The 27,961-nt window shown below is 46.3% G+C and overlaps 1 protein-coding gene across 1 annotated transcript in view; it reads left to right on the forward strand.

Moving 5' to 3' along the window:
- The window catches only part of SORBS1 (sorbin and SH3 domain containing 1), a 156,157-nt gene that overhangs the window by 46,311 nt on the left and 81,885 nt on the right, over positions 1 to 27,961 (forward strand). Inside the window, 6 exon segments of the mRNA XM_006925933.3 lie at positions 1,742 to 1,810; positions 4,067 to 4,162; positions 6,258 to 6,413; positions 15,293 to 15,405; positions 21,308 to 21,670; positions 25,315 to 25,459. Of these exon segments, the coding sequence (XP_006925995.1) occupies positions 1,742 to 1,810; positions 4,067 to 4,162; positions 6,258 to 6,413; positions 15,293 to 15,405; positions 21,308 to 21,670; positions 25,315 to 25,459 (942 nt within the window).

Consider the following 27,961-nt stretch of genomic DNA (forward strand, 5'->3'; position numbering starts at 1 on the left):
TTCTCCCAGTTGGGGATGAAGAAGATGAGCTATGGATGGAGCAAACCTGAGTTCAAATCCCAGCTTAGTGATCTGAAGGCCCGGCATCCTCTCTGGGCCCCAAATTTCTTATCTATAAAACAGCAGTTTCTAACACCTAGCTCCAGGGCCCTGTGTCTTAAAGACAAAATGAGATGCTAATTGTGGAATGCTTAGCATGGATCCTTAGATCCAGGCAAATAGATGTTTTAAAAAACAGTTCTTATGATTATATTTGTGGCTTGATTGGGTCTTTGCTGTTGGGGACGAGGCTGGGGGGCAGGGCGGGCGGGGGATCGCTCCATGCACAGTAGTCACTTGTCCCCAGGTGGCAGGGTGTGCCCACCTACCTTCCCACTTGTCTTCTCCCTCCTGCCTCTGCAGTTCTGGGATGGGGAACTGGGTGGGACTTAGGCTGCAGGTGGGCAGCGAGGGTCTCAGTGTCTGCAGCTGAGCGGAACTCAGAAAGGTGACTGCTGACACAGAGGAGGTGACATTCCAGGCGAGTCTCGAGGATGAGTAGTATTTTCCCAAGGTAAGAAAAAGGGAGAAGGGATTCTCTGCCAGAGCCTCGGAGGAACGAGGCCGAAAGGTCTGAAAGTATCTGACATGCTCAGGGGTTGTGAGGTGGCGGGCATGGCAGGTTTGGGGAAGGCAGCACGGCTGGAATAGGGCCGGGACCAGCGCCTGAAGAGCCTCCAGTCCAGGGTGAGTTGCTCAGGCTTTGTCCCCTAGGTAGCTGCTGGATACTGGGCCTTGTTTCTTTGCTTTTAATTATCAAGAAGGTCAGTTTGTTTATTTAAATATGACCAGGTCTGCCAAGATATAGGTCATCCCACTTACTAAGAAATTATATACTGAATGAGTCATTTGTACATTTTGGGGAACTTGGAATACATTTTTTTCTCATGGAAATGATAATATCGATAAACGATTGAATTCCTAGACTAAACCCCAATATTTTTATTTTCAATACAGGTAAAATACAGTATATTTAAAGTAGAGGGATTTTTGAAAATCATATTGCATGGTACTGTTTGGTTTTCATCTGTCCTGCGCCCTGGGGCCTTTTAACCCAGGAAGTGGTGCGATTAAATAAGGGTCTAGGCAGTGTTCTCAGGATGCAGGACAGTGGTTGGAGTAGAGAAGGGACAGAATGGAGGCAGGGAGTGGTCGGGAAGCCATGTCATCTTTGAGACAATAACACAAGAGCCTCAGCTGGGGACAGTGGAATGTGAAGGAGGGGGGCAGTGTCTAGAGATGTTTCACAGGAAGGACAGCATGATTTTGATGATGCTGGGATGTGGGGCGAGGTAAAGGAAATTGTCAAGAAGCCTGAGGTTTCAGCTGTGTGACAGCTCTCTGGATATGCAGGGATGCCTTTGAGCTGGCTTTTGAATGAGCAGATAAGGCTTTGTCAGGCAGCAGATGCCATTTTGAGGAAATTAAGCAGATTTTTAAAATACGTTGGAAACAAAGTCATAGCCAGAAGGCAGGAGAATTTATATCACCCACCACGTATTTTCATTCCCAAACAGTGTTTGCCTTCTCTCCTAGTTCAAGCCACACACAATTCTTAGAATTCTCCCACGACGCCCAAAGGGGCCCATCCCCAGACTTAAGAAAGCTTGTGTGTCCCCAGCACCTCACACCAGGTGGGACTCAATAAATGTTGGGGAGACCTCATCACTAGCCTTATGCTTTTTTTCTTTCTTCCTTTCAGAATGTGACGTTGGTGCTTCTAAAGCTGTGGTGAACGGGTTGGCACCTGGCAGCGATGGGCAGGACAAAGGTAAGGCTCTTGAAGGGAAGCCTGACAGGTCATGGAAAGTATTTCTAGAAGGAGCAGAGGATGTCGTGCCTGGACCACCTGCCTGGTGGGAATGGTTGCTAGTCCAATCAGGCCGTGAACTGGAGACCTGTTTCCCACGCTGACTTTCTAAAACGATGAACACGTTCTTACATCTCATGAGTGTGAGGCTGCTGTTTCCCACTGTGAGGTGACATACTAAAAACTGTCCCTAGCTCACAGGCTGTTTCAAATAACATCAAATACACAGACCGAGGTATACCTCATGCCTGGTGCATGTGGCATTTATCAAACGGAAATCTCTCTTACCCAGCATTTCACCTTCACAGTCCTGCCCCTGAGGCAAGAGAATAAATTGCCGAAATAAATTATTTCAGTGGCATTAGTTTCATGCACATCATCTCATATTTTCAGTTTAAAAAATTTTCAGGACAGAAAATTTAAGGATGAAATGAGTGATGGATCAGATGATCTTTGAGGTCCCTTCTGCCTTGTAGTCTGTCATCCAGAACATGTCAGTGTGGCTGCCCAAATAACAGGCAGCAGGGCTCCCCGTGTCGCTTTTGAGTTGGAGAGATGAGACGTGGGTGTAAGTCCCAGTTTTGCCTCCGACAGACATCTTTGTCTTACGAATATGAGTCCCCATATCTAAAGAATGAGAGAATCGAATGATTGGCAGTATTTTTCCTGCTTCAGATTCTGGGTTCCAGAGATTCTCTCCATGCCCATCCCACTAAATTTTAAGATATCAAAGAGGGAGGGCAGAAGTCCTATCATTGGGCATGTAAGTCAAAATGTGCCATCTCTCGAATAATTTCAGAGAGTTTGACATGTTTGGCCTTTGTGATTTTCATCTGGTTTAGGCCAGATATTCCTTTTGAGACCAGGCCAAGTGTAAAGCCAGAAGGAAGAGAGAGAGGGAAGGCAGAGCGAGCAGCAGGGATGGGGAGTGGGGGGCTGGTTGGTTTGGGGTGGCCACCTCTGTGGCACAGGTGTCTTGCTGCTGGCCTGTTCTCCTTCCCTGCCCAGTGGCCCTTCGATAGGATTGCTGTGAAAGCATGTTCGTATCTTAATATATGCAGTGTTGTCATTATCGACTTAGTTATTGACGGCCATATGCTTCATGAAATAGCGGCACGAAGGACTGGAAGGTGAACCGTCTGTTGCTGAGGTGCCTCTCTCCCTCCTGTCCCTTTGACAGATCCACCAGCATGACGCTGATTCAGCAATGACCCTCTTGCTTCCTGAACAGCCCTACCCCCCAGTTATTACGTGGATCTGGGGCCATAGGACCTCTGGGTGTTGCCCATTGGAGTGACGCTGGCACCATAGCACACGAACTCCCATCTCTTAGTTCGCTGCCATTAGAGTGACAGGGCGAGGGGAGGCCTCATGGCAGGTGTGTTAGAAGGAGGGTTTGGGGATATGCCCACCATTGAAATTCAAGAATCTGGGAGGCAGGGGCCCCAGAGAAGCCTGTGCACAGATAAGAATGGCCACCCAGGGTTTGAGGACCACAGCCCTTGCCACATCCCAGGCAGCATTTCAGTTTTCTTAAAGCTCAGCTGCATGTCAGGATCCTGGGCTGTGCACTTGAGTGCTGCCCAGACTCTTGAACATGCACTTGGACACTTGGCAACCTCTTGCCCAGGAAAAGGTGGGTTTAAGCAGGACCATCTGCTGCCCAACAGATGGGGGTTCTGATTTGCTCAAGGTCAGATGGCTGTGATTGTCAGAACAGGCACAGGTCCCCAAAAGTTAAACTTTGAGGAAGCAGCTGTGATGGCTGAAAGAACCAGGAGAATCAAGACCTTGTTCCTTTCTTTCTTCTACTCATCTGGGGCCTGGGCCATAGCTCTCCCCCTCGGAGCCCTCCCCCGCAGCACAGACACCCCAACATTCTCCCTGGGAACCCCTTGGACCCTGATCACCCTCCCCTTCCTTTATTTGCCAGGCCATCTGCATCTGTGTAAAGCTTGGCAAGTTCCTGGTGTGGCAGGAGGCACAGAAAACTGACCAACTGCATTTGGGTGACGGTTGGAGGGTGGGTTCTGTTGGCTTGGCTGGGACCTCTAAAGAGAGAAAGCAGGTTATTTTAAATTACTGCATCAACTGCTCTTTCTATTGTTCTTTCCGTGTGGGCTACTTCCTCCTATTGTCCCTGCCCAGTTCCTCCACTGCCCGAGTGTTTCCCAAATGTTCTTTCTGGATGCACCATTCACCCTTTTGTGTTTTCAGCAACTGCCGACCCTTTACGTGCACGCTCTATTTCCGCTGTTAAAATAATTCCTGTGAAGACAGTGAAAAACTCTTCAGGCCTAGTACTCCCTCCAGGTATCTCTCCTTGGGTTGGTTTCCTTTATTTAATTGTTAGCAGATCATGCATGGTTTTCCTTTCTTTCCTTCTAACAGAGACTTGGACGCTTAATCCTTGCATGTTTAGGAGCCATTCCCTCCCACTTCCTTAGTTGGTTTCCTTTCTTCGTGAGTGCGTGTGTGTGTGTGTGTGTGTGTGTGTGCGCGCGCGCGCGTTCATGTGTGTGTGCACATGCGAGTGTGTGTGCACATGCGAGTGTGCGTGCGTGCACACTTCTGTGAGTCAGCCAGTCTGTGGATGAACTGATAGGTTCTTAGCTCCTTCCTTCTTCAGGAGAAGGACAGTTCAGAGGCAGTTTACCCAGGGTAAAAGGACAGTTTACCCTGGTGTGAGTCTAAGGTACGTAGACTTCTTAGGTTCTCCGTAGAGGTTTCCAGCTTCCAGTACTTTATTTCAAACTCCAGTGTCCCTCAGAATGAACGTTACCACACAGGGAACTTCTCTCTGAATTGGGCTGAACTTGGAGCAGCCGCCTTAGATGCCAAACCTAGATGCACCTCTGTGATGCTCACCGGGCCATTTCCCAGAGCACTCCGTCCCCACCCCCAGCTTCACTTGCGATCACTTCCTCCTTCTCCTCTCCAAGGAGGGATACAGTTCAAATGTCATCTCTGGCTCATAGCTTCCTAATGTACAAAACAGGACGCCTGAGGCCTAAGTGGCACTTTATCCCAACGGTGCTTTCAGGAGCTGGGCAGATCTGGCTGTGCATCCAGGAACCTATAGACAGGCTGCATCTGTCAGTTTGCTTTTGAAAAGACCATGAATCAGTTTTCCCAATAGTTTTGTGACATCAGTCATTTATCCTCTTGATAGGGTCGGACAAGTCAGATGCTCTCCGAGGTCGCTGCCCACTCTGCCATACATTGTGTTTTTGTGCTTTGCTTTCAGTGGAAGAGGTGCTGATGGGGCAAATCTGTTCTCTTCTGTCCAACTAATGAGTGTTCTGTCTGAGTTGTTGGAAAGAGGGCTGCTGGAGTGGAAAGGAGGAGGGAGAGAGAGGAGAGAGAAGAGATTTGCTTCTCTCCGCCCTGGCACAGGAATGGGGATGAGTTGGACGGCTGGGCTCACATCCGGCCCAGTGGCCATCTTCAACTTTACCTCATAATCCCAGGCTTGACAATTTTAGGTCAGCGGTCCCGGCTGTGCTGTGAACAATTTGAAAAAAAAACATGACCATGGAGTTCAGTTCAGCCTAGTCGTACAGAAAGCGACATTTAGCACAGGTGCCTCCTAGGACTGTGTGGTCTGCACCTCCCGTCACTGATTTTCCTGGAGGATGAGCATCCAGCTCCTTTGAAGCCTATTTTGAAATCCTTCTCAATGGAATTTTGAAAGATGACTTGGGTCTGTTATTAGGCCATTGGCAACTGTAGGAGAGTCAGGACTCAGTGACGGCCCAGCTGGCAGTGCCCTGGACACTGTTCATGGAGATTTAGTGTTTCTGGTCATTTTCTTTGGTGCACGTTTTCTTCACTAAGTTTGGCATACGAGGCTCTCTCACCCATTACCTTTCTCCCCAGGCAGCATACCCTGTCTCATCTTTTCAGAGGTCTTGACTTGCTGATGTTCTTTTCCTTTTGCCATTGGACAATTGCAAGGAGCAGGGATTCTCTGCAGAGCAACCACCTAATTCTTGCTGTTGCCAGCTTGATATATTATAAGAATGATGGTCTGGAAGCTCGGGAAATCTTTCATAAACTCTTTCTTGAACTCTGCCTTACTAACTGGTCACCAACCTAAACTTCATTTCATTAAAGGAATCAACACGCTCTCATTCTGAAATGTTTTCAGCTGCTACTGTAACTTACATTTACTCAGAACTCATTGTTGCCTCCATTTTCACCTAACCTCATGGTGCGTGGTAATACTCTGAAAATGTGATTCATCCCTCTGCGCCATCCACCAATTAATTTTCATTGAACACAAGACTCTGCGTGGCTGTCACCAGGTTCATCTCATTCCCCAGCTATAACAAGTTGCTATCTGACTGTTGCTTAATCCTTTGGGAGCCTTGGATTCATTCTTCTCTTTGGGGTCTTTTCTTTTCAGACATGGATCCTACAAAAGTCTGCACTGGGAAGGGAGCCGTGACTCTCCGGGCATCGTCCTCCTACCAGGAAACCCCAAGCAGTAGCCCCGTGAGCCCTCCGGAAACCCTGCAGCATGAAAGCAAACCAGGTGTGCTACCCGTGGGACTGGGGGCAGGTGTTCAAAGCCATGTGGGATAGGCGTAGATTTATCAGCGGCCTCCTGATTCTCCCAGGGGGCCCTGCAACAGTCAGCTCCTTGTCCCATCTGTGATGGGTAGTGATCAGTGCTCTCACCTGACAGGTACTCACTTGCTTCAGGCAAGGGCACAGCAGCAACCACCACTTTATTTCAGCTTTTGCTGGAACAGATGAGCAGAAACCCTGTTACAGAGCTGGTGGCTCTGCAGACTGCACTGGTGAGGATAGAGATGGCTTAGGGGCATGGGGAGGGAATGGTGACATGGGCTAGCAGTTAGGTGTCTCCAAGCCCATCCCCACTTCTGAGAGCTTGGCTGTGGCTGGCCAGGCAGGACTGCGGCTGGGAAGAAGCCAGAGGGAGACTGAGATGTGTAGGCAGCTGACTGACCTGGCTCCCAGGAAAGCAGAGGTGCAGCAGGGCTCAGGATTGGGGTGGTGACCTGGCCGCTGAGGGGACGGGATCAAAAGAGCAGTTCTGAGGCCAGTGTGCACTAGGCGTGAAGGGAGACAAAAGAAGCTGGTCTGAAGCCCACCTCCCCACCCTGCCCCATCACTCAGGAAGCCTGGGTGTCTAGAGCATGGCGTTGAGGTTTAGGCCTGTGACTTTGGAACCCGATAGATCTGTGTTCGAGTCCTGTTGGCTGTGCAACCTTGGACGAGATATTTACTCTCAACCCTAGTGATCTCGTTTGTACAATGGGGTCGATGACTGCACCTGCCTTGTGGCATCATTGTGAGGATGAAATATGTAAAATGATTTGCACCACATCTGGTGGCACAGAATGAGCTATTAGACGGTTTTGATTGTGATGATTTTGGGCTCTCTGGAGAGGGCTCATGCCACAGCCTAGGTGTCCTGGGAGTTGGGAGACACTGACTGTGAGGTTCCACAGGCACAATCAGTGCAGGGTGGGGCAGCCCCTCTTCACTCTGTGGGGTGGTGAGTGGTTCTCACGCTTGAGCTGCACCACAATCACCTGGAGTAAAAAGACCAGTTCTTGGGCCCAGGCCAGAGCTTTAGAATTTATGATTCCCATTTGTGGGCCTGGTGTAGGGTCTGAGGTTTTGCGTTTCTGACAGGTTCCCAGGCCGTGCTGATGCTGCTGGTCCAAGGACCACATATGAGAACTACTGCTCTAGGGGATGGGAGTTTTCTTTCTTGAAGGAAGGAAATAAACGGAGAAAGGAATTGGGGTGATGACCACTCCCTTGGGACCAAAGAGGATAGGAAGTGTGGCATGAAAACTCTGATACAGTGGGGGGAACAGTGTGTTGTGTATGGTGGAATTATGTAGGAGGGACATGGTCAGTGCCCAGCATCGTGGGAACTGGCCTTCTTCCTGTCCCAGCTACCAGTAACAGATGCCAAGGCAGATGCCCAAGGATGAGGCCAGGTGGGGTTTGAGCACAGGCCCCATTCTAGTCATATTGATCCATGTGGAGGCTTCTTTCTCTGTTGGCTCAGGAAGTGCATGAGTGACCTCCAGCACTACAAGTCAAAAGTAGCCCTAGATTCCTGAACCCAGTAGATTTCTGAATCCACATCTGACTTGCTCCACTGTGGTTTGCCATCTCCAGGAAAGGGGTGCCAAGGAGTGAAGGCAAAATAATTATTTCCTAAAACAAGTCTAATCCAGGCTCATCAGGCCTAATTGGGAAGATCCAGATCCTAAGCTAGAAGGCATTTGGAGAAGAGAAAATCTCAAACAGTAGTTAAAAGGAAAAACCATCCCACAGCCCAACAGCCCAATAGAATGACCCGTATCAATGGACTGGCCCTTCCTCTGGTGGTGAATGAGAGTGGTGAATGAAAGGAGACGGAGCCTGGAGCTCCCCCTGGTGGTCCCAGTGTGGCACTTACAGAATGCAAATGCTACTCTACCGTCTGTAGGTTTTCACTATCGTACTGTGCAGTGATTTGAGGCACTTTAGGAGGCTCTCTCTAGTTCCCAAACAATTCTATATCTTATAAATTTCTAACACCTAATGTGGGTGGAAAACTATGTTTTAAAATGCAACTGCTCTGAAGAATTAGGGGATAGCTATCAGCCATTCACACCTTACCGTAAATTAATCTTAGATTATTTTCCTCCTGGTAAATTGAGACCACTGAATTCAAATCATTCATTCAGAAATTCATTTAGCATCATCTCTGTGCCAGGCACTAAATGAGTCACTGGGAATTGTGATGAGTAGTGGGGAGAAAGGAGGAAAAGGAGGAGTAATTCTGGGTGCATTAGATGAGGACAAAAGATATTTGTTGCAATGAAAGAGTCAGGTGTGAGCCTCTAGTCCACAACCGAGCTTTCTGACCGTGGGTAGGTCACATCTTTGAAGTATACATGAAGTATGAGGGACTTGAGCAAGATAGTTTCCAAGCCTTTTTAGTTCCAAATTGCTCTGTGACCTTGAGAAGTTTGGAAATTTACCTGAGAAATTGAATCCCATTCACTGGAGATAAATTTAGGATTGTACATTAGGGAAGTTTGGGTGGAAGGGAGTAGCTGGGTTTGAGTCGAGGAGGGAAATCCCCATACTGATTAAGAGTAGACAATAGGCAGGAATTCGATAACACTGGGGGTGAGGTTAAAAGGATGTGACTCTAGAGACGGGACCTTCAGGACTGGGGATCTTGTCCTCTTACCCTACTGCTCATTGTCCAGCATCCTGCTGGCTCTTGCCTGTGGCTATGTCCTTGTGGCTCCCAAGTCCTCCTGTCATCTTTGCCTACTCCCTGTATCTGAGCCTCTGGAGTGAGAACTTGCTGGCCCACACCAGTCTGCACTCCTGTCCTGGGGCCCAGGAGCCCCTGAGCCTTGACCGGCCTCATGAAAACAGTTCTCAGCAGTATTTGCAGACATTCATGCCCGGCCTGGACTGGGAGCCCAAGTGAGTGGCTCTTGCCAAGATCGGCAAGCTTCCTACTCCCAGTGTCTTCACAGATAGCCAATGTCAGATAGCATCCAGCTCCCTCCCTTATCACCTGGGCCAGCTTCTGTCCCCCAGCTTCTGTCTGCCCCCTCTCTGGCTTGCTTCCTGGCTTTACCGCCTTCTTCCAACCCTATAGGTCCCCGAGTTGCTGATCATTTGCCTAGGCTGGAAGCGCTAGTCTTGTACTACTGCCCAGCACCTATGTCCTGATTTATCTCCTTAAATGGCCCTTCGACACCCACATTTCATAGGTATCCCCTATTTCCAGTCCTTATTCCAGTTCTCTCATCCTGTGAAAGATGGTCTAGTTCACAAGTCACATAGTCCTTACTATCTTTGTGACGTGGGCAAATCACTCAACCTTAGAGAGTTTCAGTTTCTTCATTTGTAAAATGGGGATGATCTTACTAAAGTTGTTGGGATTTCAGTGAACTCTTTCAAACCAACCTTTAGCACAGTCGCAGGCATACAGCAGGTGCTCTTTCATGGTAACTATTCTAGCTACTGCAGCTCAAGAGGTTCCTTAAAGACTTGCACTATTTCAGTTAGAGGCCAAGAGGGCCTTGACTCAGGTGCTGGCAGTGGAAATGAAGAGCAGAGGCCAAAGGTAAGTGTATTTGGAAGAGTGAAATGCGGGGCTCAGTGCAGTGTGTGTAAGGAACGTGGGGAGGTAGGAATCTGCTGACCAGGAGAATAATCGGCACTCATGGAGATGGTGGATTGGTGAAGGGAACTGAAGGAATGTTGAATTCCATTTTTTAATGTGTCGAGATTTTTTGGGGGGGGTGAGATAAAGACTTCCAGGAGGAGGTTTCTAATAGGCATTTGGAAATTTGGAGTCCAGCTGTGGATTTGGGAGCCATCTGCATCCAAGTGAACATTGAGAGAATGGAGATAATCTCTGAGGTGCAGTGACAGGCAGAGAGAGCCCTTCGAGTTGCCCAGTTTAAAGCCACCATCCAGACACCTGCCCTCAGTGGTTGCTTGAGTATGGATCCCTGTTTGTGGCTTCCTCCTAATCTCTGACTATGGCTTCCTCCTAATCTCTGACTGTGGACCTTGGTCTCTGGATCAGAACCATCTGGAAAGAATTGTAGTAGTCTTAGTGTTAACTCCCTGCCCCTGAGAGAGGCATTACCTTATCCCTGCTTCCTGACAGCATTGCTTGGCCAGGTCTGGGTTTTGGCCCTGTTGGTTCAGAGTGACTCCACCCATGTCCCCAGGTCAGGGTCTTTTTACTTAAGAGGAGACAGGGAGTCTGAACTGGTGGTGGATGTGATACCAGGCTTCCTGTCTGGTACAGCCTGAAGACCATCAAGCCCTGTAGTCTGACTTAAAAGCCAAAATCAAGTTCAATCTTTATATTTTGTTAATTCTGTGCCAGTTGACTCCAGTCCTTCCTGTCTGATTCTTGATGACCAAGTTAACTTTGGACGTAAAGATTCTTGGGCCTGTAGTCAACTCATTTCCTCTAGTTTGATTCTCACATTTGCTCTCCAGAAATGGCAGTAGCAAACAGGTATCATGAGAAAATTAACATTGAAGCAGTTGTTAAAGACACTTCCTACCTCCATTAACTCAGAATCCTTTTTATGAGCACGTATATGAGAATTAGGGCCCATTGAGAAAATGGACGGAAAAGTCCCCACAAGAGAACATCCTCACTTCTGACACTAACTCCAAGTTTAGGGGATTCGCGAAACCATCCTCAGCTTTGATAATTTGCTAGAAGGACTCAAAGAACTCATTGAAAGCTATTATACTCATAGTTATGGTTATGGTCATGGTCACTGGGTCTCCAGTACATAGGCATTATCCACTTTCCTCGTGTAGCTGACACCACTTTCCAGTCCCTCAGGGTGCTGAGCTCAAAGCCCCCACCTAAATCATGTTATTGGTGTGGCACAAAAATACTGCTATCAGGATGACATTCCAAGGGCTTAGACATTAAGGCCAGAAGCCAGAGGGCAAAGACCAGACATCTTTTTGTTGGGTAAGGTTAAGTTCTTTACCATGCAACACTAATAAAAAATAAACACAAAAAGTTTTAAACACTTTTAACATCTCTCATCTCTTGGCTACTCTACCAGAACACATCAGCTCAGACTCAGTGAAAGTTATCCTAAGATCCCAAAAACTGATCAGCAAAGCAACTTTGGAACAGACCAGAATGAAATTAGCACAGAATGAGGTACAACAAAATATCAGGAGGCTGTGGCCACAGGCCAGTAAAGATTGTCTGTAAAGAACAGATGGAGGAAAAGATAAGGTAAAAGAAATTACCCTTCTCCTGGGAAAGCTCAGTCTCTTCAGAGCTAAGATCCAACTTTCCAAGGCCCTCTTCCCCCTCAGGAGCTCTGAGGTAATATTTATTAAAAGAAGCATTTTGACAGTCTCCTTAACCAAAAGTTAATCATCGATGATTATGTATATAAAATTTCACATGCTGCGCTCAGGCACATAATGGCCCTGGACTGCTACCAACCTTTGAGGATCAAAAGACGAGGTAACAGGTGAAGGGTGATAAAACATGAGAAACAGCTCTCCTTAAAAAGGAAGAGAAGAATGCTTAGAGAGGTCTTGGAAGATGCCTTTCGTGGGGCAGGGGAGGGGAACCATTTTAATGACTTGGAATGGGAAGAAAAAGTGGGTCGATCCTCCAGGACATTATGTTCTTGAAGCTATTTATCAAAAGAATGTCAGAAGTCGGCAACTCTAATTTATTTCTATATCTGGGGAAAATTTTTTTCTTATGTTTTGGATTCTGAGTTTACTAAGCACACACTCTATGCCAGGTAGTTCCATTTGGTCCTCATGACTCAAAAAAGGTAGATATCACATTTCACAAATGAGTCATTTGCTGCAGTCTGATACCAACGTGATAGCCCCTTTATGTTACCTGGAGCTTTGGAGGGACAGGCTCATCTCAGTTTTCCACAACACATGTGTTTGTCCTGTCACCTGACAATCCAAGAGGGGGCAAAATAAAGCACCCCAAAATCCATGCACAAAGCTCACATCCTTCTTGGATAGCCCCTCACTCAGAACCTGTCGATATTTAGTATAGGTGTAAATGTGATATGTTTGATAGAATGACTTGACAAAGGTGGACTAGAAATAACAACTTAGAAAGGAAGATGGGACAGTAAATGTGATAGGTGCAGGGGAGGAGGGAGAACTATTGTCACAATGTGTCACCTGGTGTTTGAGGACCTGTCAGGTGTGAGGAAATCTCTGGGCCAAGGTTCTGGATAGATGCAACAGAGTGTGTTAAAAATGGTCACTTTGAGGATACTTCACACACCTGATCGCTGGATCTTCAGCAACCCTGAGAGGTGTACATAGAGTAAGAATTATATTTTATAGATGAGAAAAGTGAAGTTTAGCATGATTAACAGCTTGCCCTTGGTCACACAAGCCAGTACATTGCAGTAATGTGAGCAAAATTCAAGTCCTGTAAATTTCTCAACTCATTTGGTTGGGAAGAGAAGACAAATCCCTATGAACTAATTGTCCATGAGAGGGGTAAAAGTGTAACAGGCAACCTGCTAATGGATTATACAGTGGAAACACGTTATAAAAACTCTGTCTTAAGGGGAAAAAATACGCAAAAATGGATACAGTTAGTTTTCCAGAATAAAGATGTTTTTAAGTATTCCTTATATCAGTGGTTCTCAAAGTGTGAGCTGTGGACCATCAGCCTTAGCATCCCCTGGGACCATGTTAGAAATGTAAATTTTCAGATCTCTCCTCCCATTCACTGAGTTAGAAACTCTGAGGATGGGACCCAGCAGTCTATTTTAACAAAGCTTCCTTCCCTGTGATTTTGATGCAGCTACACTAACTGCCTCGCCTTTTTTTGCTCTGACATGTTTTTGGCTCCTACTACCACTCTGGAATGTAGACTTTACTCTGTGGCTGATGGTGGAGTTGGTGGCTGTGGATGGTGGACAGAGAGCTATACTTCATTCTGGAGATCTGGACAGACAGCTTTGTCGTTTCCTGGATGTGTGACTTTGGGCAAGTCGGCTGGCCTTTCTGGTTCCTCATCCATGAAGTAGAGTGAGGATCTACCTACAGACTGGTTGTGTATACTGAATTAAATACTGAATAGGTGCAAAAACTGATTAATAGTGTCTGGCACTCAGAAGGGTGTTCAATAAATGTAAATCTCAGCTTGACATCTGGAAGGCCCACGTCTAGTCCTTGAGAGGACCACACTGAAATTGAGACATGGGCTGTTAGAGCTGCAATATTATTCACTCTTTATCTCTATATAGGGTAATACAAGAGTAGGCACCCAGGGAAGGGAGTTAAGGGATTGGCTAGATCAGGGGTTGGGCAAACTATGACCCATAGCCAGATCTGGCCTATGTTTATTTTTAAATAGCCCATGAACTATGAATGGTGTGCGTATATGTATGTATATATCTGTATGTACATGTGTGTATATGTATATATATTAGTGTGTATATGTATATACATATACATATACATATATATATATTAGGCTTTCACCTGGGATCTTTCAGCAGGTTTTTATATTTTTAAACAGTCGAAAGAAAAATTAAAAGAACAATAGTCTATACCACATGAAAATTATAAGAATCTCAAATTTGTGTCCATAAATAAAGGTGTTTTGGGACATAGCCATGCTCATTCATTTACATATCATCTGTGTCTGCTCTTGTGCTGCAACGGAAGAGTTGAATAGTTGTGACTTAGACCACATGGCCCTCAAAGCCTAAACTATTTACTGTCTGGCGCTTTATTAACAAAGCTTCCCGACCCCTGGGCTAGACCGAGGATAGAGAATAGGGAGATGATGTGGACGATGATAAGAGCAGACATTTTCTGAGCTCTGCCAGGCACTGTGCTAAGCATTTTTCATGCATTGTATTATTTAATTCTTATAACAACCCTTATAAAGCAGGCATTATTGTTATCTCCATTTTTCACATGGGGAAACTGAGTCTTATAACTTGCCCAGGGTCACAGAACCTGTAGGTAGTGGAGCCAGGATTTGAATTGAGGTCCATCTGCCTTCCCAGCCAAGCTCTTAACCATCGTGCTCTGCTGCCTCGTGGTGTTAGTGAGTCGTGTTAGAGGAGGCTTCACGTCTCAGATGCATCGGACAGTGGCTGGGAGCGCAGGGTGACGGCCAGCTGAAGGGAGACAAAGGTGCCTTATAGTGTGAGGAGAACTCAGAAAAGGTGATTAGATTTTGCAATGTTTATGTGGCTCATTTAACAGAAAGAAGAAAAGCAGGCGAGAAGAAAAAAAAGTCCTTACCACAGCAGATACCTCTGCACTTAAATCATGTTTTCCCCGTAACCCAGCACCCACAGCCACGGAAAAAGTGCTTATCTACGTCCCCCTCTCCTTGGTCTGTTAATTAGCCCAGCCTGCTAATGAAGCGGTCGTTCTGAGCCCAATTCAAGCTTGAGGAAAGAGAATGAGAGTTACTGAGCAGGGACTGGACAGTAGAGTTCTATTGCCTTTCAGTCTGTAAAATAAGAATGTCAAGGAACAATTGTTTCTTCACTGCTGTGAATGTGAGCCTTGTGTTTTCAAAGGTCAGCACCCGTGAACATCATGGTTTAGAGTGGGTTCCTATGGTAATCAGGCCAGCGTGACTGAGGGCATTTTGTGTCAGGCAACGGGGCACTGGATTTTCATCCTTCTATGCAATGCACACTTGTTTCCTGCAAATGTAACCATTTCTGTCTACCCCCTCCCCGTTTTTTTCCTTGTTTTTATCTTTTCTGCACCACACAGTTCTGGAGTCAGAGAATTTCTCAGCAGGTATGGTTTCTCTTGCATTCTTTCTCTTCCTGCCTTCCTCCAGGAACCCTTCAATTAGTGGGGAACCAGGGAGTGTTGTTCCTTGTGAGTGAGGGGATTTTTTTTTTTTTTCCATCTCAGATGAGTGGAGGCTTTCTTCCAATGCTGATGCCAATGGGAACGCCCAGCCCTCTTCACTCGCTGCCAAGGGCTACAGAAGTGTGCATCCCAACCTTCTTTCCGACAAGCCCCAGGTAGGCGTGTGCCCAAGGGTGGGGCGCGGACTGGTAAACGATGCCTGTTTTTAAGTCTTTTAGCTTTGATTTGTGACTTCCAGCTTGCTCAGATGGATAATGGACTGGGTTTAGGGTCGCGTTGTTGGCCAGCTCTGGAAAGGCTCCGGAAGGACCAGGGTCCGTGAGAAGCTGGGGTCGAGGGAAGCAGAGGCATGGGGTGCACATTGGAAATATGGGCCCGATGTTTTCTAGGTTTGAACTGTATTTGGAAATGTTCTGAAACGGAATCCATTTAGCTTTGAATAATCGGGGAAAGTTCTGAGCCTGTTAGTTAAAAACTCTTTAGAGTGTAATATTCAAGAAGAATACACGCTTGTGTTTATTCCATTAATTTGCTGCACTTGGGGCTCTAAGAGTTCCAGCAACTCTATCCTTATAGATTAAGATCAGGTCGCTGTGACCAGACCCTTATCCTGCAGCCAGGCACAGACACCCCTGGAAGTGGGAATGACAACACAGTGGGGTTTAAACCGCCTAGCTCTACCCTGCAAAAGAAAATCCCTCGAGGTGTACAGCTAGCATTAGGGATAATTTTGCTTAAGTCTTTCCCCCTGGGTTGTTTTCCTGATCTTTCTTCCTTCTTCTCCCTGTGGCTACTTTGCATTCTCATGAACGGAATAGCCCCTATTTTAATTCAGACTGTCCGTGAAGAGTGTTTTTACTTTAAAGGAGCCATATCCATGGAAAGGGGCCATTCTTTTTCTCAAAGGAAGCTGCGCAGCCCAAAATCCGTTGCAGAAACGCATTCCTAGTATGATCCACTTTCCTGTGCCTGCCTTCTGTGAAGGGGCTCCCCGAACTCATGAGCATCTGGGAATTCTCCACGGCCTTCCTGGTCCCACCCCCTTCTCCACTGATTCTCTGGTTCCTGTTCCTGAGGACATAAAATTGCACTGGCCCCTGAAATGAAACCGGGTCAGAGATGACGTCTTCTTCCTCCCTGCAGACACACGTCTTCTCAGGCTTCGGGCTGGCACTTAACGGTCGGCCGTGTGTACTGAGCAGCACCACTGAGCCTTTCTGCCCCTCTGCAGCTTTGCCTCCCTTAGTACAGCGATGCGCATACGGGGCCACTGCTTAGACCAGGAGCTGCACAGGTGCCTGGCCTCCTCCTTAGACACGGGGACTTGGAAGGTCAGTTGTCCAGTAAATGACTTGCCATAGTTTTCCGTTCCTAAGACCTTCCCCAGTGTATGAGTGCGCTGGCTGGGGCAGACAGGTTTCCTTCTCAGCTGCCTCGAGAATGGAGACAGTTGGCTCTGTCTGGGTTAGGAAGCAGTGCTGATGAATTCGAAGCACATCCTTTTCCACTATCAATGACTTAGCTCAAGGGTAACTTTCTAATTCTTTTTGATTTCTTAAGCAGCTCTTCAAAAGAGATGATTTAAAAAGCATGTGAAGTAAATAAAAATTTCTTTAAACGCATTTATTTATCACAGCTTTATTGAACTCCTGTTGTATTCAGATCATTGTCCTCGAGGGTGAGCCTTGTAATAAGGGTGAACGTCCTGTAATAAGGGTGAATAGCAAGTTTCCTATGTCTTACTATCTTAAAATTTTTCTTTTTACTGGGGCGTCTTAAATGGAACTTGGTAAATTGCTCATGTAGAGGTTTTTCTATCTATTTAGTGTAAAATTGGCCATCCAAAGTGCAAGCAACTTTAAGTCATGCATTACCTCTTGAAATTTTCTGAATGCAAAAATGACTTCTTGTCTATACAGCCATTGCCAGAGCTATAAGCTATATATAGTCATTGACCGAGCTATAAATATACACTGGCTGACACAAAGCCAGGGTAGGTTGGGGTCTACCCTGCCTTGGTTTCAGCTGACGAAAGCTCTCAGACCCCTGCAGGCCTAGCATCTCCTCATAAGGACTGAGTTGGGGTCCAGGAGACTCATGGGGCAGGGGGCTGTCTTCTGTTGTTCCCGTAGGTGGCCTTTCCTCCTACCAGCCTGGACCTCGCCCCCAGTAACAAGGGGCCAGGACTGCCCTCTCGTTGACAACATCATCATGGTGGTCCCCAGTGGAGGTGGGGATTGGTAGTTTATGGAACTGTATAAACCAGAGACATATAGATTCTTCCAAGCAGCCCCATTTTTTCACTGCCTCACTTTCTAAGAAGAGAAATGAAATGTCATTAGTAGCCTGCTGAGGAGCATGCAGACGGTCTGTTTCCTGCAATGTTTACAATGAAACAGAAAGCAATTCCTTCCATGTAAAATGACTTTGCCTGTGTACCTCCTTCTTGAGGACTAAAAGAAGCTTCAGGACAGGAAGGCTTTTGGCTCTGTATGCATTGTCAACACTCTGGGGAAATGTCCTCTTTATAGAGTCAAAGGCCTGGGAAGGCTTGCGTCTGATGTAATGCAGCTGTGGCACCATATATGGCCACAGCCAAATTAAGTTTAAAAACTCATTGAAATCGATTTCTATCTTTGGACAGGAAGGAATCACATGAAGGACACTCGAGCTCAAAGTAAAAGTAAATCTGAGCCTAATTCAAATTGTCTTTTACTTACCTCCTCGACAACCATTATCAACTTCCCCCTAGTCCCTTTGTGCACATAGGCTGGTGTTTTGTTTCTAGAGAGCATCGTTTAGTCTGTAAACATGCCCCAACCTCCAGCGCATTCACTGAAACCAAGTGAATACTCTGGAAGATTTTGCTCCTGGAAACTGCTGAAGAGGGGCTATTCATTTTTTATTTTTGGCTGGTACATATGGCCACATTCCACTGTCACTGTCACTGTCATGGGCACCCTGTGAAAAAGATAGTTAACCTAGGATGCCCCAATAATTTCTTCTTCATCCAGGTTATTCGTAACTTGGAAACTGAATTTGTGAAGTGATCCAGACTCAAAACTTTTTTATTTCCCACCTATTCACCCTTGCTAACATTCCTTCCTCTTGCTGCTTGCATGCCACAAAAAATATAAATAAAATGAAAAGCAACCTCAAAACAGACCCACACCCTTGCACCCTCCCAATTTTGGTCATAATCCATCTACTGGGATTGACCAAACCCTAACGTACCTCACACATGCCATTTGGAGGAAGGTTCTGGTTTTCTTCCAGTATTGGGCTATCTTTAAAGATAGGGGCCAGTGAAGAACATCTAGGTGCCTTAGCTTGGGCTGCTGTAACAAAACATCATCGATGGGTGGCTTAAACAACAGACATTTGTTTCTCACAGTTCTGAAGGTCGAGAAGTCCACGATCAAGGTGCTGGCCTACTCGGTTCCTGGTTAGGGCTCTCTTCCTGGCTCGTAGATGGCTGTCTTCTCACTATGTCCTCACGTGGGAGAGAGAGAGAGAGCTCTGTTCTCTCCCCTTTCTTACAAAGACACCAATCCGATCATGGGGCTCACCCTCACGACCTGATCTAACTCTAACTGCTTCCCAAAAGCCCCACCTTTAAATATTGTTACTTGCGGTTAGGTGCTCAGCATATGAATTTTGGCAGACACAGACATTCAGCCATAACACTAGGAAAATAAACTTATTGTGCAATTCCCAATGGAGCCACAAGTTGACATATGGCTCTCACTGAAATGCAGATCAGTCTGGAGATTTACCCCATTCCTGACCCTCTGCCCCACTGAAACCCTAGGACGAGCTAGGAGCCATGTTGAAGGAGAGGGAGTGAGATGCAAACTACAGGCTTCTAGCTCCGAACCTGTAACCAGAGCTTTAGGTTTAAGCTAGGAGCCTGAGGCTGATTACACCCCTCTAGGATTGTCTGTGCCAGGCGGTGGGCTGAGTGGGAGTGGGAAAGGCTAGAGTGTGATAAACCAGGCACAGTCCAATCTGATAGGTCAATCAAGTGCTTTTGCCTGGTCCCTTTGCTCTGTGCGCAAAAACTGGAGACTACATGCTTTTAATCTCATGCCTGTCTTCCTTCTATTAATTAGTTCCATCAAATTGTGTCCTCTGAGAAAAGAGCACATGTGGATTCTAAGTCCTTAGTGTTCTCTTCTTGGTGAGCTTTAATTTGTTGTGCTTATGGAACTGAGCGCTAAATCTCAAGTGATTCGATTAAGATATCTCCTATGAGCATGAATAAGGATGGCTCTTCCAATTCTCCCTTTCCTAAGGGAAAAGAACGAAAGACACTTGAGAGCTTCGGTGAACTTTTAAAGCCAAAGGCTTAAAGAGAAAAAAACTCTGAGGAAAGGAAGTATGAGGAAAGTGGGGTCTTGGGGGCTTCTTCCACCGGCATTTAGCCCTTGGGCCCCATTTTCAGTCAGGAGGTCTAGAAGGTCAACCAAGGTTTGGTGTCAGAATTTACTTGGCACGCGGCCTCTCCTGGGCTGAGCAAAACCTCCCTGGGATGTGAGGGAGAGTCGAGCTTGCCAATCCAGGTGAGTACGATTCAGTCCGTGGCTTTTACCCAGCATGAGGAGTCTCAGCTGAGGATTTGCTTAAGAACATGTCTAGAATTGTTTTTTTCCTCAGATTGTGTTACGGCGCCATTTCTAACGGTCGGCCTTCTTTCCGTTTCCCCTCCTCTCTCTCTTTGCCCTGTCTTGATATTGTGTTTTCAAAATAAAGGTTCTCTCTCCCCCACGCCCTCCTCTCCCTAAAGAGGATTGCTTTGCATGGCAGCCCCCTGCCCTCCGCAGCGTCTACAAGGACTCGCTCTACCAGAGCTCACCAAAGCCTTACGTCCCACCCAGCATCCCCAGCCAGCAGAACCCCTCACGACCCCAGCCTGTCCCTGTCCCACTGGCAGCCAGATCAGCTCTCAAAGACGCGGTGTGCCCTGGGCTCTCGCTTCTGGGTTCCACGTTCCCCAGTGCTTCATCCCAACCCCAGCACCACTGTGTAGCCACCAAGACAGTTTATAGTGGGAATGTGAGCTCTAACCCACGTCATGAGGCAGTTGGGAGTAAAAAGGTCAGCAGCTTATATGTACCTTGTTTATCCAATAACATTTGCCCAGTGGCATCAGAAAGCCTCTCTTGTGTTGCACGTGACCCAGCCAAAGGCACTCAGGCACCGGCTCCCAGCATCGTCTCCTGCACAGCCGGCACGGGAAAGCCACCTTCTGCTCCTCCTCACCCTCCCGAGCTATTCTTTGACCCCCGTAAAGATGCCGTTAACCGTGGCGAGAGCCCTTCCCTGGGGACTTGGCCTTCGTTCCTAGACGCAGTGAGACCACCCGTGCTAGGCCCCCCGGTTACCTCTGATCCCGAAAAACGGAAGAGAAAAGAACCTTACCTTTTGCAGCCGTGTTATCCAGCCAAGGCAAGGAATTAGGAATGTTTGTGTGTCTTCTACTCCGTCTCTTTTGAAACTCACGTGAGCAGCTCATTTGTTTTCCGGGCTGCCTACCCCTTTCCTTGTTAATATTGCTGCAGCTCGAATCCCGAATTTTTCTCTCTAAATATGTCAGCACAGCCCTCTGTCTCCCTCTCTCTCTTTTCTGTAAATATGTAAGTATGCCAGAGCGTGGAATACGTAGACTAATGATACGGTGAGATATAGACTGTTTCTGTTTTATAACAAGGTGCCAAAGAAATTGTATTTACACCCAAGCTTTCAGCCTCTGCAAGCAGCTTTGGGGGTTAAACACAGCCTGCCTGCCTGTTCTGTTTTCTCTCTCTTTCTCTCAAAGTGTTAAAAGGATTCAAAAATAGATGGATGGAAAGTAAACTTGGATGGGATTCCCTCTGTGTCATAGAGTGTCAGGAGGCCAACTGGCTAGCACTGACTGTCTCATGCACTCCGAAGAAAGGGCACTGATTAAATAGTTCTCAGAGTACATCATTGCATGTCTACTGTCAACTGTTTAAATGTGGAATTCCTCCTTCCCTGCCATACCCCTTTACGTAACGACCCCCTTATTTCCCACAGGATGCCACTTCCTCCAGCCCCGCCCAGCCTGAGGTTATAGTTGTCCCTCTCTACCTGGTTAATGCTGACAGAGGGCAAGAAGGCACTGCCAGACCTCCAGCATCTCTGGGGCCACTTGGCCCCCCAATCCCGGCGACCGCCCCTGCAGGCTCACCTCTGACCTTCCCGACTCTAGATGATTTCATTCCCCCTCATCTGCAGAGGCGGCCCCAGCACAGCCAGCCAGCCAGCGCTCCTGCCCCCCACCCCCCCGTTAGCCAGACACCACCATCCTTCTCACCACCACCTCCGCTGGTCCCTCCGGTACCGGAGGGCCTCCACAGAGTCTTGGAGCCTGACCTCACGGGAGCCGTGTCAAGTACCGTAAGCTTGCTGGAATCCCTTCCTCGTGGCTTTCCTGAATGTCTCTGCTCCCGGCAGTGAAAACCCCTTTCTCACTGAAGTACTGAGTTCCCAGGGAGGTGTTGGCTGCTGCTGTGCTTGTGTGATGACCGGAACCGTTTGCTCTCGCTGGCGTGCATGCCTCCCTCCCGCGTGTCCGCCGGTCTCTAGCAGCTGTCCCCGAGTCGCACGTCCCTCTTCCTCGCTGTCCTGTTCGGAATGCACGTCTTCCTGAAAGAACTTTGTCTTCCCTCAGAGAAAACCCCTGTGGCCTTGCTTTTGGCTGGTTATACTCGCCGCAGGCCAGGCAGATGCAGTGTTGAGGGCTGAGGAAAGCTGGAGAATTATGTGGAACAGGGAGATTCTAGTGGAGGAAGATTCACTCTTGTGTGGACTTAGCAAGTAAACTCTTTTATATACAGCTTGGCAGAGACTAGGTTAAAAAAAAAACAAAAACACAGAATTGAGTTTAATTGAGCAAATGGATAGAAAAGCCTTGTACGGATGTTAGAACTATACCCTCAAAAGAGAGGAAATTGTTGGGGCCCCTGAGTAGTGGCTCACAAGGCTTTTGTGGCAAAACAGTGTCTCACTGGTCACGTGAAGTTAAAGAACCCTGACACCTCAGGTCCCATCCTGTGAGGGACAGGTCCCCATCACAGGTGGGAAAGCCTCAGTGCTTTAGAGTAAAGCTGAATCAAAGTACCCCGTCTGCTGTCTCCTCTGGAGCCCTAGGGATTGACAGACTCTGAAAGAACTACAGCTCAGTGTGAGCTGTAAAATAGGGGTACATGGATCTACATACAGGGCTGTGGGGTACAGGGGGCCTGAGTAGGTAAAAGTTTGATTATTGTGCTTGGCACAGAGAGCGTGCTCAATAAATCTTAGCTACCTTGCTGAGGACTTGCCTTGGCAAGTGGGGGCCAGAGTTTTCGCAAAAATAAGTAACTGGCTCATTAACAATTACTCATTGAGTTCCTACTATGTCCTAGGCATTCTGCTAGATTCTGTGTGTATAGTCTTGAACGGGCACAGCCCCTGCTCCCAGAGGGTTTATCTGAGTGGCATATGAGTTCTCAAGCTTAGTGGACATGGGATCTTCTGAGCAGCAGGGAAGCTCATGTAAATTGCTAACACTAGGTATACTCGCAGAGGTTCTGATTGAGTGGGTCTGGGAAGGGACCTATGACTCAGGCTACTTGGTAGCACACATCCTGGGGGGATTCTGACGTTGAGGGTCTGTGGCTCACATTTTGAGATATAGGGTCATGCAGCTGGCTGGTGAAACTAAACATTCATTGACCCCGCTCCCCTTTGCATAAAGAGGTATGCCTACAAAACAGGTTCAGATGACTCATTAAACTGAAGTGAGTCATGCAGAAGGCAGGAAGGAGATGGGTTTTTTTTTGGCTTGTAAGAGAATGTATAGTCATGTATCAGACACACCAAAGCTGGGAATGGCTACGTCCTGGGCTGGGAGCTCTTCTCAGATCTCCCAGCATAATGCAGTTAGGTCAGGACTCTGCCAAATTCGGCCAAAGGGCTTGGATACCCTAGCTTTGAACTTTATAGTTCAGCCCTGTTGGAGGAAAATTCTAGATTGTTCCATGATGCACTCACTTCACAGTAGCTCAACTTATAGGTGGATTAGAAGCCTTGGTTGTTTCAGAGGGTACAGGTATTCTTCCCTTTGGCATAGGGAAGCATGTAAAGTAAGTCTCATTTTTAGTGTGCAGGTATACCTAGTGAGTAGTTTTGCCGTGCACCCTATATTTTATTATTTGTGGAGATCTAGGCTTTCATATTGAGTTTGTTTCAGTGTACCAGGACAGGTTAGTTGGGATGGTGTTTTCAGTTTCTCAAACCTTGACTAATCGGCCTGGTATAGACTTCCCAAGAGGATTTTAATTGGCCTGATTATTTCTGGTTTGGCCTCAGGTAACTGAGTAAGAGGTGAAAAAGGAAACTGCTTGGGTGCCTCCACTAAGAATTTTCAAGAATTGCAGATGCCCTGTGGATGGCGGCCAAACCACAAGTTGATATCTGCTCCACCTGCAGCTATTTGAGAGTAAGAGGAAAGGAGAAAATTCACGTTAATTGGTTCAGGTTCTTTTAGTCAATAGCCATTTTTTTGTAAAGTTCCAGAAATCAGACATGCGCCACAGAGTGAAATTTATAAAATGCTTAATGTTCACATGATCCTTCCAGACGTCACAGGAGGAATTTGTACTTTAAAGAGCTGTATGCCTGACTTTTTGTGTTTCTTGGGGCTATTATGGCAGCGTTTTTTACTGATATGTCATTTATCTTTATTACATCACTTTGGAAATAACTTAGGACAGTGTGATTGTTTTCCACTTTACAAATGAAAAAATCGAGATGAAGCACTTTGTAAAAGACCATATTGTGCCTCTCAAGTCCTGGGAAAAGGTTTTCTTCACTAAACTGAGCTGCTGCTCATAAATAACAGCTGTAACATTAGGGCCACTTTCAGAAGAGTTGAACTGACCAAGCCGCTGTTTTAAGGAAGCCGCCCCTACTGTGTGTCAGGAGCTGTCCCGAGTCCTGACACTCATCCTCTCTTTTGTTGCACTTTTGCTAGTGCAGGTTGCTAGGTAGCTCCTCTCATTCATGTGGCATTTACTGAGCACCTTCTGTCTGCAGGGTGTTGTGCTACAGTGTGGGGGCAGGAGGAGGGACAGAGGCATGGCTCTTGTCCTCCAGGTACTTACAGAGCAATTGATCTCTGATGGAACATCTGAATTGCCTTGAGCCATACTTTTATTGAGAGAGTAACAAAGTCTTGTTCTTCAAACCCTTTAAGAATGATATTCTGGCGTTGGGGTCTGTGAATTCTAAAATAGAAACATTGCAAAATGTATAGGTGCGATAGAGGAAACTGCCTACATATCTTCACTACATTTCGTGGTCTTATTTTCATGTCTTTAAAAAGATTGGCATTCCATTGCGAAGATGATAATATTAGTAGTAATGTTATTGGTATTTTTTTGCAGAGACTCTCAGGTTCTTAAAAGTCAGCATTTTCACAATTCTTTACTTGAGAGGTCTTTGTCATTCAATATTGGAGTGAAAAGACATCACAGTAAGACAAGATAATATCCGAATTTCAGAAGCAAGTGCTTGTAAGGTTGTCCAGCGAAGTGGATGATGAAAGCAGCTTTCCAGGAGTACCAGTACTTCACTCTTCCTATCCTTCCGTGGATGGCTTCTTGTCCTCACATTCTCATGTTTCTTTAAACAAGTATACTAAACTTTCCTGATTTTTCCCAATTAAACCAGCTTTCATTCTTGGATCGCATTTAGAATTGCATGAGTTTTGCATGTTTTTCTACTTGGATTTGAATTTGCTTTTTCAGTAACCGGATTGATCCACAATTATTACCAGGTGAAAATAATGTATGAGACTTTCCCTCTCTACCCTTACTAATGCCATCAAAGAGAACAAGCATTCCAGATTAAGCTTCTATAATTAGAATTAATGATGTCTCATTAATTACATTTCTTTTTTTATAATTAAGGTTTTGTAAAGCTTTAAATTTCTTTTTTAAAAAGTGTTAACTCTAGGTTTCAGGTATTGACAGTTATAACGTTTGTTTTCTTTTCAGGATTCAAGTCCTCAACTAAACGAAGTTTCTTCATCTCGTATTGGAACTGATTCCCAAACCTTTGCACCAGTTAGCAAGCCATCCTCTGCCTACCCCTCCACGACGATTGTCAACCCTACTATTGTGCTCTTGCAGCATAATCGAGGTAAAGGAGCTTGGCAGCGCGCTCCTCCCTCAGCTCACGAGTCAGCCTAGCTATTCTATGACATCTGGGACAAGAATTCTGCCTTTCCACAGAAATTTTCACAAAGCCCATTTTCCCCCAAGGCCACCTGCCCCAGTTTACTTCCATGACTCACAAAGTAGACCACAGCAGGCAGACAGGCCCTTGATCTGGGATAAGTAAGCTAGCGTCATGCGTGTTCTACACCTTGGGTGTGTTCACAGTGTCTTCAGATGGCAGCACCAAAAAGAAAGAAAAGACAGAAAAGAAAAAGTCTGTGCCATGCCCCTAATTCCTCCTCATGAGAATTCCAGTCAGAGCTTTGCTGGGAAAATCTAGGTACACTAATGCCTCTTTTAAGTAGAGTCCTAAATCATTTCATTCTTTGACATCATGAATTTTCTAGAAAGCAAAATTTTGAGCACCAAAATTTAAAAAAAGAAAACAAAGCAGATGAAAAATATTCTAAAATATAAAACATGTTTTTGTACCTCTAAAACAGAGGCTACGGAACTTTTTCTTCGTGACTCACCAGCCTTCATTCTCACCAGCAGTTACTGCCTTCAGCGACCATTCACTGCGTCTCTGGGGACATGAGTGGCTGTTTGCCCCTTTCACTACATGTCCCCAGACAGCTCTGCTGAGGGTTTTTCATATTTCTTTTCTACAGTTTCTCTCACTGCTCCTTGTTGGTTCTTCCCTTCTCTGCAGGGGCATCTTAGGTGAAGCAGAAGTGCTGTGAGGTAATAATGGTATATGTTGATTCTTCTGCTTGAAAATTCCAGAAGATGATTCTAAATTCCAAGTTTTTCTTTTCGGAATTAAATAGAAGAAAGAACTTTCCCTTCGCAAAAGTCTTGGCAGTATGAAATGTAAAGTTTTCAAGCTGTTTCTGAGTGGAGAAAGGACTTCTTCCTCTGCATTTCAGAGAACAGTGGAGGTTTAATTATTTTGCTCAGAGCTCGAAACTCTGTACCAAATTTTCCTTTTTCTTGACTCCTTGCTTGCCTACTTCATAGTTTCTCGTCCCTCCCTCCGCTTTGCATTAGCTCGGATGAGACTGGGGCTGGAGTCTATTTTTAATTGTTCTCCATATTAAATGGAGTTTTCTGTTTCCTGCTTCTAACTTGACAAGCAGATGAATGAAACTTTCTCTCTCACTTAAAATCTTCCCACTCAAATCTTAGTTATTTTAGTAATTTTTTTTTCACCATGTGCAACGTCCATATTCATTTTCACCCGCGAATCTGTGTGCTTCTAAAAGTCGAAATGGCCCCAGCCCCCACGCTAAATTATGTAAGAGCCCATTCTCCTTTCGCAGTGCCTTACCCCTTACTGGCAATAGCTTTCTCTGCCCAGAAAGTATTCGTAATGCAGGACAAAGTGAAATTTTGGTTCTCTATGAACTTCTTTATGACTCATCTTAAAAAAAAAAAATCCAATCAAACCAAAGCAAGTTAGTTCCCAGAAGGAAAGGCAGTTTCTCTAAAAATGGGATTTATTCCCAAGGCAACTTGGTTTTTGGGAAATGCCAAGTGTAATGGCAGCTGCTTCTGCCAAGTCCCTCTGATGACACCTAGCGAGACATCCTTGGGCACAGAAATGCCTGTAGTTCCTTTCTGGTTCTTCCCTGAACAAGTGAGTTCTTCTTATTTGCCTGAATGCCTTTGCTTCTTACCTTTCTCTTTTGTCCAGGTCCTGCCCTTTGGTTTAAAAATCAGAATTATGCAGCCTTAATCACACATCCTTCAGAAAAGGATACAAGTATATTCATTTTTTGGAATTAAAAATAGTTTCCCATAAAGAGCAAACCATATGTTCCCCAAGGAGGTGGGGCAGGAAGAATCTAGGGGAATGAAAGCGCCTTGCCGGCCCAGTCTTAGATTACTGATTATCAGTGGGGTTTAGGTCAAGCGTTTCAGCTTTGCTTCAGAATTTGCCCAGCCTGACAGATCTGCTTTGCATCCTGGACAGTACCCATAAAAACGATTTCTTACCTATAATAAAGATTCCTGAGTGAATGATAACTTTACTTCTGGGACTCTAGTCATCCTAAAAAAGGTTTCCCTTTTTTTCCTGCCTGGACTGGCCCAGGGCACAGTGTGACAGTAACCCATGTCTCCAAGCCATCTCCCTAAATGCGAACAAATGGAGGGCCACCACGCATCTGGCCTGGCTCTGAAGGTTGTGTACAACACAGCCCTGGCTCCTCGTGAGCTTTTATGCCACGTGTGTCTGGGGCCGATGGTTCACGATCAGTCAAGAAGGAGGATTTGAATCAGGGAACTAAGGGCTGAAGGAGCCACATGGGTCCTCTAGCTCAAAGCTTCTCCATCTTTAACGTGCTTAGAGTCTTGGGCGTCTTAACTTTCAGGAGGTCTGGGGCGGGGCTAAGATCCTGCATTTTTCAGCAATTCACGGGGCTTGTCTGTGCTGCTGGTCCGTGGACCACACTGGAGAGCAAGAGCTCGGTGGTTCCCAGAC

Source organism: Pteropus alecto, unplaced genomic scaffold (assembly GCF_000325575.1).
Source record: "Pteropus alecto unplaced genomic scaffold, ASM32557v1 scaffold88, whole genome shotgun sequence".
NCBI lineage: Eukaryota > Metazoa > Chordata > Mammalia > Chiroptera > Pteropodidae > Pteropus > Pteropus alecto.